The 15,222-nt window shown below is 45.5% G+C and overlaps 1 protein-coding gene across 2 annotated transcripts in view; it reads left to right on the forward strand.

Moving 5' to 3' along the window:
• Positions 1-15,222, forward strand: part of EML1 (EMAP like 1) — a 132,113-nt gene that overhangs the window by 54,577 nt on the left and 62,314 nt on the right. For both annotated transcript variants that reach the window (XM_068991382.1, XM_068991383.1), the window contains exon 3: positions 11,144-11,279. In XM_068991382.1, coding sequence (XP_068847483.1) covers positions 11,144-11,279 — 136 coding nt within the window. The remainder of the gene's footprint in view (positions 1-11,143; positions 11,280-15,222) is intronic.

A 15,222-nucleotide genomic window follows, 5' to 3' on the forward strand; every position in this document is an offset into this window, starting at 1 on the left:
ATGAATACGTTCAAATGCGTATAAAAGTAGAAAGAAATGGGCATGTGCCATCCCTGTTTTGCAAACACGCCTTGTGCATACGGCATTTTTATTTCTCCAGTGTATCTTTAGGATAGGTTCCTGGAAGTGGGGTTGCTGGATCGAAGGATAAATGCATCTGTAATATTGCTTGGAATTAGTGATAAGGCTTTTACCCAGCACATGAGTAATTGTCTACTTTGTCTTACAATTTAGCGAAAGCACGTCACCTTTTCTGATTCCAAATATAGACATCTTTTCAATTTTGACGTAGATAGTTAGGAATTCTGGGTTCATAATGGTCAGTTTTGTTAAACTTTGAATTTCTACATATAATCACATACATAGTCATGCTTTTCATAATTAAATTTATTTTGAAACCTAATGGAATATTTTACTTATCAAATGTTGCACATTAGATAAGTTGTTATTGTTTTTTATTGAGCTGTTAGTGTGATGTAAATTAAAAGGGTAACAGATTTCATTTTTGGGGGACTCCAAAATCTCTGTGGATGATGACTGCAGCCATGAAATTAAAAGATGCTTGCTCCTTAGAAGGAAAGCTATGATCAACCTAGATAGCATATTAAAAAGCAGAGACATCTCTTTGCTGACAAAGATCCATATAGTCAAAGCTATGGTTTTTCCAGTAGTCACATACAGATGTCAGAGTTGGACCATAAAGAAAGCTGAGCACCGAAGAATTGATGCTTTTGAACTGTGGTGTTGGAGAAGACTCTTGAGAGTCCCTTGCAAGGAGAGCCAAACTAGTCCATCCTAAAGGAAACCAGTCCTGAATATTCATTGGGAGAACTGATGCTGAAGCTGAAATTCCAGCACTTTGGTCACCTGATGTGAAGAACTGACTCATTGGAAAAGATGCTGATATTAGGCACAACTGAGAGCAGGAAGAGACAAGGGCAACAGCAGATGAGATGGTTAGCATCACCTATTCAGTGGACGTGAATTTGAGCAAACGCTGGGAGATAGTGGAGGACAGAGGAGCCTGGCGTGCTGCAGTCCATGAGGTCGCAAAGAGTTGGACACGACTTAATAACAACAGTTAAAAGGGTATCTTGATCATAAGATTATAACAATATCATAATAACAAACATAAGTAGATTTGACTACCTATACTTGAATGTGTTTACATCAGCTATAGTTTTGAAAATATATTGTCAAAAATAGTATTTCATGAAAGTCTGGGTATTCCAATCCTCCCATTTCGAATGATGAAAACTTTTTCGTTTCAAGCATACTTGTGAATGCCTTAGACCCGAGATTCTGAATACCTTTGTTAGAGATTTTCAGTTCCCACAGTCTGGAGTCATTTTGTAGGGAAGTTGACTCAAGGGTAGTTTGTGGGAGTTTATATGAAATAGTACGCATGCAGACAGGTCATAAACACTCTGTATGTGGCTGCCTCTGCTCCCTGCAGGACCTGTCCACTGCAGCCTGCTGGCTCCTCTCCTTCACTTCCAGTGGGTTAGTGGGTCTAAGAACTTACACAGCGTGGTAAAGTCACATAGAAACCCGGGTGTTTCTTTCCTGAACACTCTTCTCACTCTAATGTAGGAATCAGGGTCCTAGATTTCAGAGCAGGAAGAGCTACCCTTCAAGCATTTTATGAAGTCTTTACCGTATGGACTAGGGAAGCAGGTCTCAGGGGGTCTTGCCTGCGGTCACACTGCCAATTTGGGACACTCTGGACCTCACGCCCAGGCCCCCGTCTCCCAGACCTGATTGCCCTCTGTCCTCTCCTCCCTCCACTCAACCTGGGCACCAGTAAAAGAGTGACTGTTTGGGCGACGAGAACTGTCTGGGGTCTTCCTCGGCCCCTGCCTGTGTGTGCAGGATACAGAGAGGACCTTCACTGGACCTTCGTCCGCCTCGGGCAGCTTTGATCGTAACTGAAATCCTGCATTCGGTTCTTCTCACACAGCTTTCAGATTACTAGGCTGCACCTTGATATCCAAACTAGAGCGTTTCATCATCTGAGTGCAGCCAAGGGACTGTTTGTCCATGTTTTGCCCCTAAAAACAATTAAATGTATGTGTGTGTGCATGCTCAATCACGTCTGACTCTTTGTAGTCCCAGGGACTGTAGCCCACCAGGCTCCTCTGTCCATGGGATTTCCCAGGCCAGAATACTGGAGTGCGTTTTCATTTCCTACTCCAGGGGATCTTTCCAACCCAGAGATCGAACCTAGGTCTCTTGCGTCTCCTGCATTGGCAGGTGGATGCCTTACCACTGCATCACCTGGAAATAATTATTTTTAAAAAAGCTTTCTTGAACCAGAAGAATGTCTCATATCTCAGTGTCATGTCGAAGCCAGCGATCCATTTATCTTAACACCCGATGAGCTGGAACTTGTGTTTGAATCTTCCTTCCCTGGTGGTATTTCTCTTCTGCAGTTTTTAAGATCGATTGTCTGAAAATGACTCAGTATAGCTGTTCTTGTGTCTTGCCATTCTCATCATCCAGGCTGGTACCTGTTCAGATTGGACATTGGGAAATACGCTTTTCTTCAAAACTTTTTTTTATGGCAGCAACATTTTTTCCTTGAGTGGCTAATCATGTTTACATATGAAGACATGAAAGAAATCTCATGCGATGTTCTGTGCAAAGTAGGTATTTAGCAGACATATTGGTGTAGTTGTGATGCTGTTCAAGAAGTCAGTGGTGACACAGGCCGAGCACAGTATCGACAGGGATGTAGCAGTGATTGGATCTTGTCAAAGTGGGACTCTTTGCAACCTCTTGTCACTCCAGCAGTGACCACCATTTCTTCTCCTTCCTTCTTTCCCCCTCCTCTACACACACATACACCCTAAAAAACATAAGTTGCTTAGTCATGTCTGACTCTTTATGACCCTTTGGACTGTAGCCCATCAGGGACCTCTGTCCATGAAATTCTCCTGGCCAGAGTACCAGAGTGGGATGCCATTTCCTTCTCCAGGGGATCTTTCCGACCCAGGGATCAAACCCAGTCTCCTGCATTGCAGGCAGATTCTTTACCATCCGAGCCACCAGGGAAGCCCCTTTCCTCTCCATAGCCGCTGTTTTTCTTTTATGATTTCTCATTACAGCTTTAACAGTTCTGTTTGCTTTTGATGCTACCCTATTATAGTTTAATGTGTGAGGTTTATTATGCCCTCTGAGAAGGCCTGCTGCATGCAATTGATGTTCTTTTTATTGGCTTTTAAAAATGCCATCTCCTTTTGGGGGAGAAGAACAGTACTCAATTATTATGAGACTGAATTTTTAAATTATGACTCAAGGAAAAATTAAAAACAGTGACTCAGAGGGGATCTCCTTGGCAGTCTAGTGGTTGAAATGCTGCCCTTCCACTGCAGGGGGTGTAGGTTCAATCCCTGGTCAGGGAACTAGGGATCCCGCATGCCTTTGTTGCAGCCAAAAAAAGAGTCCGAAAGGGCCACACAAGTCCTTTTCTTGGAGGCAGGATCTTTGTTCGTGAAATTTAGTGCAGTCTGATCAACAGATGCACGTGCAACACCTTCCGCGTCAGCATCGTAGCAGATGCTGCCTTCGTGGAGCCTGTGGGTGACGGAGTGGATGGGACTAGATGCATGAAAGTGGCGTAAAGCAGGGGCCGTGGTGGCCCCGGGGGCACCCAGCCTGGCATGGCGGGCATGTAAGCGTGTGGGAGGCAGGTCCTGGCTTAGATGCTGGAGAGGAGCAGGGGGCCAGCCATCGTCCATCAGCCCCGCCACGTCCTTTACCCTCCCCCAGCCAGCTCTCTGCCCCCAGGGGTGGGGCTGTACGACCATACCTTTCAGCCTCTTGCCTTCGGCTCCAGTGAGGTTTGAGCAGCAATATCCCCAGTGGGGTCTGCAGGGAGGGAGAGTGAGGTCAGAGGCTGTACCCCTGACTCCTTCCAGCCGGGTCCCCAGTTGGGCTGTGGGCCCACCCCTTGGGTGTAGCTGCTCCTCCCCCAGCACATCTCTGCTCTTAGGGTCCAGTTACCTGCCAGCCCGTGGCCCCATGGGCACGTGATGGGGCTCGGTGTGGAGTCCAGCCCACTTCCCAAGCACACAGAGCGGGATCTAGGTGGCGCCCCCTCCCAGCACGAATGTCTCACCCTCTCTGCTGCTGCTAAGTCACTTCAATCACGTCCGACTCTGTGCAACCCCACAGACAGCAGCCCACCAGGCTCCCCCGTCCCTGGGATTCTCCAGGCAAGAACACTGGAGTGGGTTGCCATTTCCTTCTCCAATGCATGAAAGTGAAAACTGAAAGGGAAGTTGCTCAGTCGTGTCCGACTCTTCACAACCCCATGGACTACAGCCTACCAGGCTCCTCCGTCCATGGGATTCACCTTCTCTAACTGTGTGTAAATGAGACTAGCCCGCTTGAAACAGCAGCCCGTAATCAAGCACTAAATTACCAGAGAGAGACTGGTGTGCATAGAGCCGGGGCCACCAGGGAAGGCCGGGCTGGCGAGGAGAGGCCCTGCCCAGCCGGAGGTTGGCACAGACCAGTGATGCTCAGAGTGCGGTCCCCAGAGCAGCGGCAGCAGCAGCAGCCTGGAGACTGGTTAGAAATGCAGGGTCACAGGCCCCGCCGCAGACCTTGAATGGGGCCCAGCGAGCTGCATTTTCATTCCATGGGATTCTGCTTCACAGAAACAAGCTAGGTGGTGGGAGTGAGGTGGGTTTGCTTGTTGTGGGTAGAGGGAGGGGGCCCAGATAGTGGCGAGCCTGGGCACCTGGTGGGAGCAAGAAGGTGGGGTGGGGACAGTGAGAAGAGAACAGACTGTGTGATTTCAGTGCCGTTAGACCAAGAGGTTTTCACACTGTGTTTTATGTCCCTGGATATGTTCCAGGGTCTCCTAGTTTATAGTCTGTGGGAACTTGAATAGAATTTATATTTTACTGTTGTGTGAAAATTGTGTAAATCTTAGTTATGTTGAATCGGTTCATGGTGATTTTCAGGTCTCCTGCTGGTGTTCAGTTGCTCAGTCATGTCGGACTCTCTGTGACCCCATGGACTGCAGCACGCCAGGCTTCCCTGAGCTTCACCAACTCCTGGAGTTTGCACAAACTCATGTTCATTGAGTCAGTGATGCCATCCAACCATTTCATCCTCAGTCGCCCCCTTCTCCTCCTGCCCTCAATCTTTCCCAGCGTCGGGGTCTTTTCTAGTGAGTCAGCTCTTCGCATCAAGTGGAGTTTCAGCTTCAGTCCTTCCAATGAATATTCAGGGTGGATTTCCTTTAGGCTTGAATGGTTTGATCTCCCTGCTGTCCAAGGGGCTCTCAAGAGTCTTCTCCAACACCACAGTTTGAAGACATCAGCTCTTCAGTGCTCAGCCTTCTTTATGGTCCAGTTCACACATCACGTCTACTAAATCCTTCTACTTTTCTGTGTATTCGTCCTATTGATTTTTGAGAATTTGATATTGAAACGCAGCTAAAAATTTTGACATATCTACTTAAAAAAATAATTGTAATATATAGCAGAGCTGTGGGCTTCCCTAATAGCTCAGTTGGTAAAGAATTCGCCTGCAATGCAGGAGACTGCAGTTTGATTCCTGGGTTGAGAAGATCCCCTGGAGAAGGGAAAGGCTACCCACTCCAGTTTTCTGGCCTGGAGAATTCCATGGACTGTATAGTCCATGCGGTCGCAAAGAGTTGAACACAAGTGAGCGACTTTCACTTTCATAATGAAACTGTATGTAACTTTGTTCTGTATTCCAAGTCTCCTGTAAATGTATGGTCATACTTTCATAATTTAAAAAAGAAAGAGAGGGGGAAAAAAAATCTGGTGAAGAGTGAGGGCTGATCCCTGAGATTATAAGAGTAAAATGATGGAGAGCGGCCTGGAGGCGCATGGGCCTGGGGGTCGGGGGACAGTGTCCTCTCCTCCCTCCTCCAGGCCTGTGTGTGCAGTGGAGCCGGACCACACGTGTCATCCCCACTGGATGAGGTAACACGTTTTAAGTTGTTGCTGCTCTGTCTGATGTCCGGCACGCGGAGCTCCCATCAAGGTTTCAGCTTTTGCACTTTGGTTGGTTCTGATGACCTGTCACGTGGTGCAGTGGGCTGTGAGGAGCCGTTAGAGACCATCCGTGAGGGATGTTAGGATTAGGACAAGGGTTTTTAAAGGAGATTTGCCAGGACAGAGCTGCCGAATGCAGTGGGAGACCAGCCCTCGGCTTTAGGGGTTGCGCTGGGGGAGCCTCTGCAGAGAGATGGTGACAGCAGAATCAAAGTCAGACGCCCAGCACGCTGCTACGTGAGCTGTGGTCACTCCCTCGGGCCTCTGTCGCGAATGTCTACAGACAGAAATGGATTCCCTGACAGTTCTGGAGACCAGATGTCTGCAGTGAGTATCGCTGTGCTGACCTCAGGGTGCTGGCAGAGTTGTTCCTCCTGGAACCTCCGAGGGGGAGCCTGGTCCACGCATGGCTCCCGCCTTCCGTGGCTGCTGCCGTCCTCGGCTAGAGAGCGCGTCACTCCAGTCTCTGCCTCCGTCTCACGCGGCGAGCCCCTTTCTTAGGCACCTTCACATCAGCTTCTTTGTTTTCCCCCGGATTGATCTTATTGAACTGTAGCTGATTTACAGTGTTGTCTAAATCTCTGCTGTACAGCAGAGTGATTCAGCTCTTTATGTATGCTGGATATTTTTTTCATTATGGTTTGTCACAGGATGTTGAATAGAGTCTCCTGTGCTTCGCAGTAGGACCTTGTTGCTTCTCCATTCTATGCCTAATGGTTTGCATCTGCTCACGCCAAGCTCCCGTTGCGTGCCTCTCCCCACCCTTTGGCAACCACAAGGCTCTTCTCAATGTCTGTAGGCCTGTCTCTGTTTTGAAGATAAGCTCGTTTGTCTCATGTTCTAGATTCCTCCTCTAAGTGGCATCACATGACACTTGTCTTTCTCTGTCTGACTTACTTCACTTAGTATGAGCATCTCCAGGTCCGTCCACGGTGCTGCAGACGGCATGACTTCAGTCTTCTTTATGGCTGGGTAATACTCCATTGAACGGACATATATGCACATGGGCTTCTTATAAGGACAGGAGTCATTGGATTTAGGGCCCACCCAAATCCAGTGTGACCTCACCTTAACCAGTTATATTGGGGTTTCCCTGGTGGCACGAGCGGTAAAGAATCTGTGTGTGATGCAGGAGACGTGGGTTCGATCCCTGGGTCGGGAAGATGCCCTGGAATAGGAAATGGCAACCCGCTCCAGTATTCTTGCCGGAGAATCCCATGGACAGAGGAGCCTGGCGGGCTCCAGTCCAGGAGGTCACAAAAGAATCAGAAAGAACTGAGAGATAAGCAGCAGCAGCAGGGCCTCAAAGACCCTATTTCCTAATAAGGTCACATCCTGAGGTTCTGGGTGAACGTGAATCTCAGGGAAGACGCCACCAGCACAGCAGTGCATATATTGTTAAAAAAGACCGACAGAATGGAGACTGAAATGGTAGGTGAAGTAGAGAGAGGAGGTGGAGATGAGGCATGGATGGTGTTTCTTCTGGAGAAGGTTCTGTCCTGGCAGAGAGTGGACATCAGCATGGGAGCAGACTGTGTGTGTGAGGGGAGGTTTAGCATCTCTGTTTGGGAGCTGTGGTGTTTTCCTTGAGGAATATTCTCTCCAAGCACTGGGCTAGGGCCCCTGGCTGGAGCAGGTACTCGGAGAATGAGGGGAGAGAGAGAGCTTGGAGAGGGTGGAGAAGGGTGTCCTGCTGTGGCCGGAGGGGTCTGACTATGCTCTTTAAATGTTCTTTCACAATTAAAAAAAAAAGGGGGAGCCGGCCCTCAGCTTTCGGGACTGAAAAGTTGTATTAAAATTTTGGCATTCTAGGCAGTTTTGTCATTGGTAGTATTTTTAAGGGCTACTCCGAGGCAGATTTAACTTGGGGATGAACAAAATAAATTCTGCTAGTACCTTAAAATAAACTTTTAATTTTAGAACAGTTTTAGATTCACAGAAAAGTTGCAAACAGACCAGAGTTCCTGTATCCCCTGCACCCAGTTTCACCTATTGTTAATAGTTTACGTTAGGATGTTTGTCACAACTGATGGAACGGTACTGATACATTTTTATCAATCAAGGGCATGCCGCACCCAGATTTCCTTAGTTTATCCCTTGTGTCCTGATTTGGTCTCGTGATCCCATCTGGGATTATATTTAGTCATAGCGCCTTCTTAGGCTCCCCTGGGCTGACAGTTTCTCAGATTTTCCTCGGTCTTGTTTAGCCTTGACAGTTGTGCAGAGTACTGTCCTTCAATTTGGGTTTGTCTGATGCCTTTTTCCCCGTTAGACTCAGGGCGGGTTTAGGGAGAAGGACCGCAGAGACACAGCGGTGCTCTCATCTCATCTGCCAGGGGCGCAGCCCATCTGCGTGACTTGCCGCTGTTGACGTTCACCTCGATTGCCTGGCTGAGGTGCGATTCTCGGGGTTCTCCTCCTAGTCACACCTCCGCACTGCATGGCTTCGGAGGAAGCCAGTGTGCACAGGCCGCACTTAAGGGGCAGAGAATATGCCCCACTCCCTGAAGGACAAAGTATCCACATAAATTATTTGGAACTATTCTGCCCGGGGGTGTGTCCTCCTCGTGTGTTTATTCCATCATGTGTTTGTATCAGTGTGAACCTGTGGATATCTATTTGATAGTTTGGGGTATAACCCAGTACTGCATTGTTTATTCTGTGGCACGGAGTGTTCCAACTTTGGCTCTTCCCATTGGTTCCTGTGTCCCTTTGCCACGCCCCCCCCCCCCCCCATCAGTGTGGGTTTTGTGAGCACTTCCTTACTTTCTGGTACCATAAGATGCTCCAGGCTCATACTGGATATTCCCTGTCCCAGCCCTAGTTTCGGGCTTTTCCCCAAGGGTCCCTGATTCCTTTTGTTGTAGAGTGGGATAAGAAACCAAGGCGTGGGCCCTGGGTCTCTCAGCAGGCAGGGCTAGGAAATAGATGTCTATGCAGGCTTACCTGTTATCACGGACCTGTGTGTTTCTGTCTTTGTTAAGCTAGACGTGAGTTCACACTGCTGCCTCCTCCTCCGCGCCGTCCCTCCTGGTTCATTCTAGCCCTCCCCCTTGCTGGTCTGTCGTCTTCCTCTCCAACAGCCAGAAGCTGGTTCCCGCCATCCTCTGGGGCAGCTACCAGTTGTCCAGTTCTCGTGTTCACACTTTGTGGTTTCAGAACTGTTAACCATGGCCCCCTGGGAAACAAGTTTGCCAGCTGTTCTTAGAATACAGTACTTACATGCAGTTCCTTTTGTAGTCTTCCGGTCTCTACTCATTCCCAAAATCCCTCCGTTGGCCCCTTTCCTCTCCACCCGCTTCCGTGAGGTTGTACTGTGTGTTTCTAACACGGTTGGGTAGATTCTTTTGTCACAAGCTGCATCCCATCGTGGGGTTCCCCCATCTCCTAATTGAACGTCACTTGCACATATTAGGGCTCACTCTTAATAAAATAATAAAAGGATCTGTGGGTTTTGACAGCTGTGTAGTGTCATACGTCCACCATTACAGTATCATACAGAAGAGCCTTGCCACCCCGAAGAACCTCTGTGCTTCACCGTGTCATAGCATCTCCAGTCTCTGGCAACCTCTGATCCGCTTTCTGTCCCTATAGTTTAACTTTTTATAAAGTGTATAGCCTCTCAGACTGGCTCCTTTCACTTGGTAATTTGGATTTAAGATTCATCCACGGTTGCGTGGATTGGTTCATTCCTGTTCTCACTGAATCCTATTCCGTTGCCTGCGTTGACCACTGTTTGTTTACCCCTCACCCACTGAAGGGCTTCTTGGTTGCTTCCAGTTTTGACAGCTTTATGGCATCAGCGACTCAATGGACATGAGTTTGAGCAAACTCCAGGAGATAGTGAAGGACAGGGAAGCCTGGCATGCTGCAGTCCATGGGATCGCAAAGAGTTGAACACAACTTATCAACTGAACAGCAACAAATATTAAAGGCAGGGGGATCGCAAAGAGTTGAACACAACTTATCAACTGAACAGCAACAAATATTAAAGGCAGGTTTTGTGTAGGCATAAGTTTTCAAATCAGTTGGGTAAATGCTTAGTGTCCAGAACAATTATTGGATCCTATGGTAAAATTTGGGGCTTCCCAGGTGGCTCAGTGGCAAAGAATCTGCCTGGCAATGCAGGAGACATGGGTTCGATCCCTGGATCAGGAAGATCCCCTGGAGAAGGAAATGGCAAACCCAGTCCAGTATTCTTGCCTGGGAAGTCTCACGGACAGAGGAGCCAGGTGGGCTGCAGCCCATGGGGTGGCAAAAGAGTCAGACACGACTTAGCAACTAAGTAACAACCGCAGTGGTAAAGTTTATAAGCCTTAGCTTGGTGAGAAACTGCCAGACTGTCTTCCCAAGTGGGCTGCCCCGTTTTGCATCCCCACCCGCTCTGAAGAAGAGCTCCCGTTGCTCTGCCTCCTGGCCAGCAGTTGATACGTTGTCTGTGTCCTGGACTTCGGCCCTCCTGATAGGTGGAATAGACATATCTCATTATTGTCTTCATTTGCATTTCCCTAATGACAAAAGATGCTGAGCATCTTTTCATATGCTTATTTGCCATCTGTATATATTCTTTGGTGAGGTGTCTGTTCAGATCTTTTGCCCATTTTTTTTAATTGGGCTATTCATTTTCTTTCTGTTGAATTTTAAGAGTTCTTTTCCTATTCTGTATACAATATCATCAGATATGTGACTTGCAAATATTTTCCCCGGTCTAGGAATTGTCTTTTCATCCTCTTAACGATGTCTTTCATAGAGCAAAAACTTTTTTTTTTTTCATTTTAATGAGGCCTAAGCTGTTAATTTTTCTTCTCTCATGGATGTGCTTTTGGTGTTATATCTAAAAACTCATCAGCAAACTCAAAGTCACAGAGATTTTTCTCCTGTGTTTTCATCTAGAAGTTTTTCAGTTTTACAGGTTACACGTAGGTCCCTCCTGAGTGGTCCCTTCTGAGTGGCTGGGTTTGTTTTTTCAGAGTTGTCTTTGTACCTTTATTGACTCTGCTAGCATTTTGAAACAGATGCCCTTTCTCTTTCTACATTACCTTAAGTCCCGTAAAGTTCCCTTGAAAAGGGAAAGGTTCTAATTGCCTTTTCTGCTTGTCTTCCAGCAAGACCACTGGTGCAGACCTTGCCTTTAAGAACCACCGTCAACAACGGCACTGTGGTACCAAAGAAACCCAGTGGCTCCCTGCCAGCACCGCCGGGGGCCAGGAGAGAAACCGCTGTGCCTGCCACAGCCAAAAGGTAGGCAAGAGGCGCCTTCGATGAAAGCTGTGGCAACTCAGATGCTGAAATAAGCATTAGTCTTTTGTATGACACTTGAATATTTCTCCTTTGAGTTAAAGCTTGTGAAAGCACAATATTTGGTGTGTTGCCAAAACAGAAACCATGTTGATTTATTATTCTGCTTTTTTTTAAGATATAATCACAGAGTCTGAAATCTCATTCACTAAAGCCACAGTGTACCATTTTGTGTTATTGCTTAAACTTCACTTTTAATTAAAAAAAAAAAAAGTGGGAGTATAACCTATACAAAAAATGAATATGCTGTTTGCAGGTGCAAGGACTTGGAATATAGCAAAATTCAGATTGCTGTACTGAGCTTAAATTTTTGTCGGTAAAATTTGGACGGCAGTTAACAGTGGAGTTTCAGCTGTTGATGTTTGTCAGATAGCGCATAGGTCGCTCTTAACTTTTTTACAGTTTCACAATTGTCATATTGAAAATGTAGATTTTATATGCCAGTCTACTTTTCCAAATTTTTATGCCCTAAAAAACAAAACACCTGTTGGTCATATGGCACAGAAAGTCTTAAAGAAATTCTTCTGCAATGCTACCTCATGAGCTTGTTCTAAGAACTTGTAGCATTCATTAGAATGCTGCCTGCTTCATGGGTGCTGGGGATTCCGGGTGAGTGTGCCCTGCCATGCACTGGGGTACCCCGTGGGTCGATGAGAGTAGATTTGAGGCCACATTGTGACTCAGGATGAAAATGTAGCAGTCCCTTCATATCTTTTAGATACATAGTGCTTCTACAGAGACTCTTCATTGAGCAGATTTGCACGGTGCTTCATCAGATAGAGCTCTGTGTACTTATTGTTTGTGAATTCTGAGAAAATTGATTTTGCAGGGCTTTTTAAAAAGAAATTCTTGGCCTCCTTTCATACCTTTTTATTACTTACTTGAATCATTTATTTACAATCAACATGAAATGACCTTCTGGATCCTAACTGGCAGCAATAGATTATAGACTGTCTTTCATTCATCTAGATGTTGTAAGGCTGACAATTCTTTTTTTTAAGTTTCAGATTGCCATCTGTTACCACTTCTTCCTTTATTTTTTTTTTTATTGTGGAAAAAACCAACAACAACAAAAAGCACATCACATTAAATTTACCACCTTAGCTATTTTTAGTGTTCAGTTCAGTAGCATCAAGGATATTCTCGTTGTTTCACTGCAGATCTCCAGAACTTTTTCATGTTGCCAAACTGAAACGGTACCTCTTAAACAGTAAGTCCTCCCCAGAACCCTTGGTGATCATGCTTTTCCTTTCTGTTTCTATGATTTTGACAACATCGGATGTTCCGTATGAGTGGGATCACACAGTATCCATCCTTTTGTGGCTGACTTATTTCACTTAACATAATATCGTCAAAGTTCATTCACATTGCAGCTTGTGACAGGATCTCCTTTTTTAAGGCTGCATAACATTCTGTTGTGCATATATATACACCACCTTTTCTTCATCCATTCATGTTGGTGGACATTTGGGTTGCTTCCACCTCTTGGCTGTTGGGATAGTGCTGCAGTGATTGTAGGTGTACAGATATCTCTTTGAGATCCTGCTTTGAAATTTTGGGGGGTATATACCCCAAAGTGGATTGTTAACTCATTTGGTGTTAGGTTGGTACAAAAGTAATTGCAGTTTTGCATTGCTGAACTTGGCCATGTGATATGGGAATACATTCTTAAATAAATGTGGTTGTGTTATATATTATTTTAATGAGCATTTCTTGCTTTATGTTTTTTGCTAATGACTTAGTACTTGATGTCTATTTTATTTTAGACTAGGGAAATGATATTAGACAAAAAGCAAATTCAAGCAGTTTTCTTATTCGAGTTCAAAATGGGTCACAAAGTAGTGGAGACAACTCACAACATCAACACTGCATTTGGCCCGGGAACTGCTAACAAATGTACGGTGCAGTGGTGGTTCAAGAAGTTTCGCAAAGGAGACGAGAGCCTTGAAGATGAGGGGTACAGTGACTGGCCATCAGAAGCTGACAATAACCAGCTGGGAGGATCGTCTAGGCTGATCCTTTTAAAACTACGTGAGAAGTTGCCCAAGAACTCAAAGTCGACCATTCCCCAGTCATTTGGCAAATTGGAAAGGTGAAAAAGCTCTATAAGTGAGTGCCTCACGAGCTGTCCAAAAGTCAAAAAAATCATCATTTTGAAATGTTGTCTTGTCTTCTCCACAACAGTGGACCATTTCTCAGATTGTGGCATGCAGTGAAAAGTAGATTTTATACAACGGGCAATGGCCAACTCGGTGGCTGACCTGAGAAGAAACTCCAAACACTTCCCAAAACCAGACCTGCACCACAACAACGTAACAGTCACTGTTTGGTGGTCTGCTGCCCGTCTGATCCACTACAACTTTCTGAGTCCTGGTGAAACCATTGCATCTGAGAACCATGCTCGGCAAATCCATGAGACGCACCGAAAACTGCCGCTGGCATCGGTCCAAAGAACGGGCCCAATTCTTTCCCACGACAATGCCCAACCACACGTTACACAACCAGTGCTTCAGAAGCACAAAATGGTCTACAAAGTTCGGCCTCACCTGCCGTATTCACCTGACCTCTCACCAACTGACTGCCACTTCTTCAAGCATTTCAACAACTTTTTCAGGGAAAACACTTCCACAACCAGCAGGAGGCAGAAAATGCTTTCCAAGAGTTCCTCAAATCCCAAAGCATGGATTTTTACACGGCAGGAATAAGCAAACTTATCTCTCATATTGGCAAAAATGCGTTGATTGCACTGGTTCCTGTTTTGTTTAATAAAGACGTGATTGAGCCTAGTTGTAATGATATAAAATTCATAGTCTGAGACTGCAATTATGTTTGCACCAACTTAATAATTCAGTTTTTAACTTTTTGGGAAACGTCATAATGTTTTCCTTAATGCTTGCACCATTTTACATTTGAGGAGCTTGGCGGTCTACAATCCACTGGGGTCACAAACGTCTGACGTGATTTAGCAACTAAAACGGTGACGGCATCTCTCTTTATTCCAGTACCGGGCTGTTTTGATTACTGTTACTTTGTAGTATGTTTTGAAATCAGGAAATATGAGTCCTCCAGTCTTGTTCTCCTTTTTCAAGATTGTTTTGGCTCTTTGGATCCTTTGGGATTTCATATGAATTTTAGAATTTTTTTCTACAAACGATGCCATTGGTATTTTGACAGGGATTGCATTGAATCTATAAATCATTTTGGGTAGTATGGACATTTTGACTTCCCTGGTGGTTCAGACGGTAAAGCGTCTGTCTACAATGTGGGAGACCTGGGTTCGAGCCCTGGGTTGGGAAGATCCCCTGGAGAAGGAAATGGCAGTCCACTCCAGTACTATTGCCTGGAAAATCCCATGGACAGAGGAGGCTGGTAGGCTACAGTCTATGGGGTCGCAAAGAGTCGGACATGACTGAGTGACTTCACCATCACCCATGGACATTTTAACATATTAAGTCTTCTAATCCCACAGAGGATGACTTACCATTTCTTTGTATCTTCTTCGATTTTTTCAGCAATGTTTAATAGTTTCCTGTCTATAAGTATTTCAACTTCTTGGTTAAGTTTATTCCTAAGTACTTTGTCCTTTTTGATGCTATCATAAATGGGGTTGTTAATTTCCTTTTTAGATTGGTCATTGTTAGTGGATAGAAATGGAAGTGATTTTTGTGTTTTGTTTTTTGTATTCAGTAACTTTAGTGAAGTTGTTTATCAGTTGTAACCATTTTTTGTGGAATCTTTAGGGTTTTCTACATGTAAAACCATGTCATCTACAAAGAGAGATAATTTCACTTTCTTTTCTCCAACTTTGGATGCGTTTTACTTCTTCTTCATGTCTAATTGCTCTGGCTTGAACTTCCAGTACTGTGTTCAATAGTAGTGGCGAGAG

Source organism: Capricornis sumatraensis, chromosome 19 (assembly GCF_032405125.1).
Source record: "Capricornis sumatraensis isolate serow.1 chromosome 19, serow.2, whole genome shotgun sequence".
Lineage (NCBI taxonomy): Eukaryota > Metazoa > Chordata > Mammalia > Artiodactyla > Bovidae > Capricornis > Capricornis sumatraensis.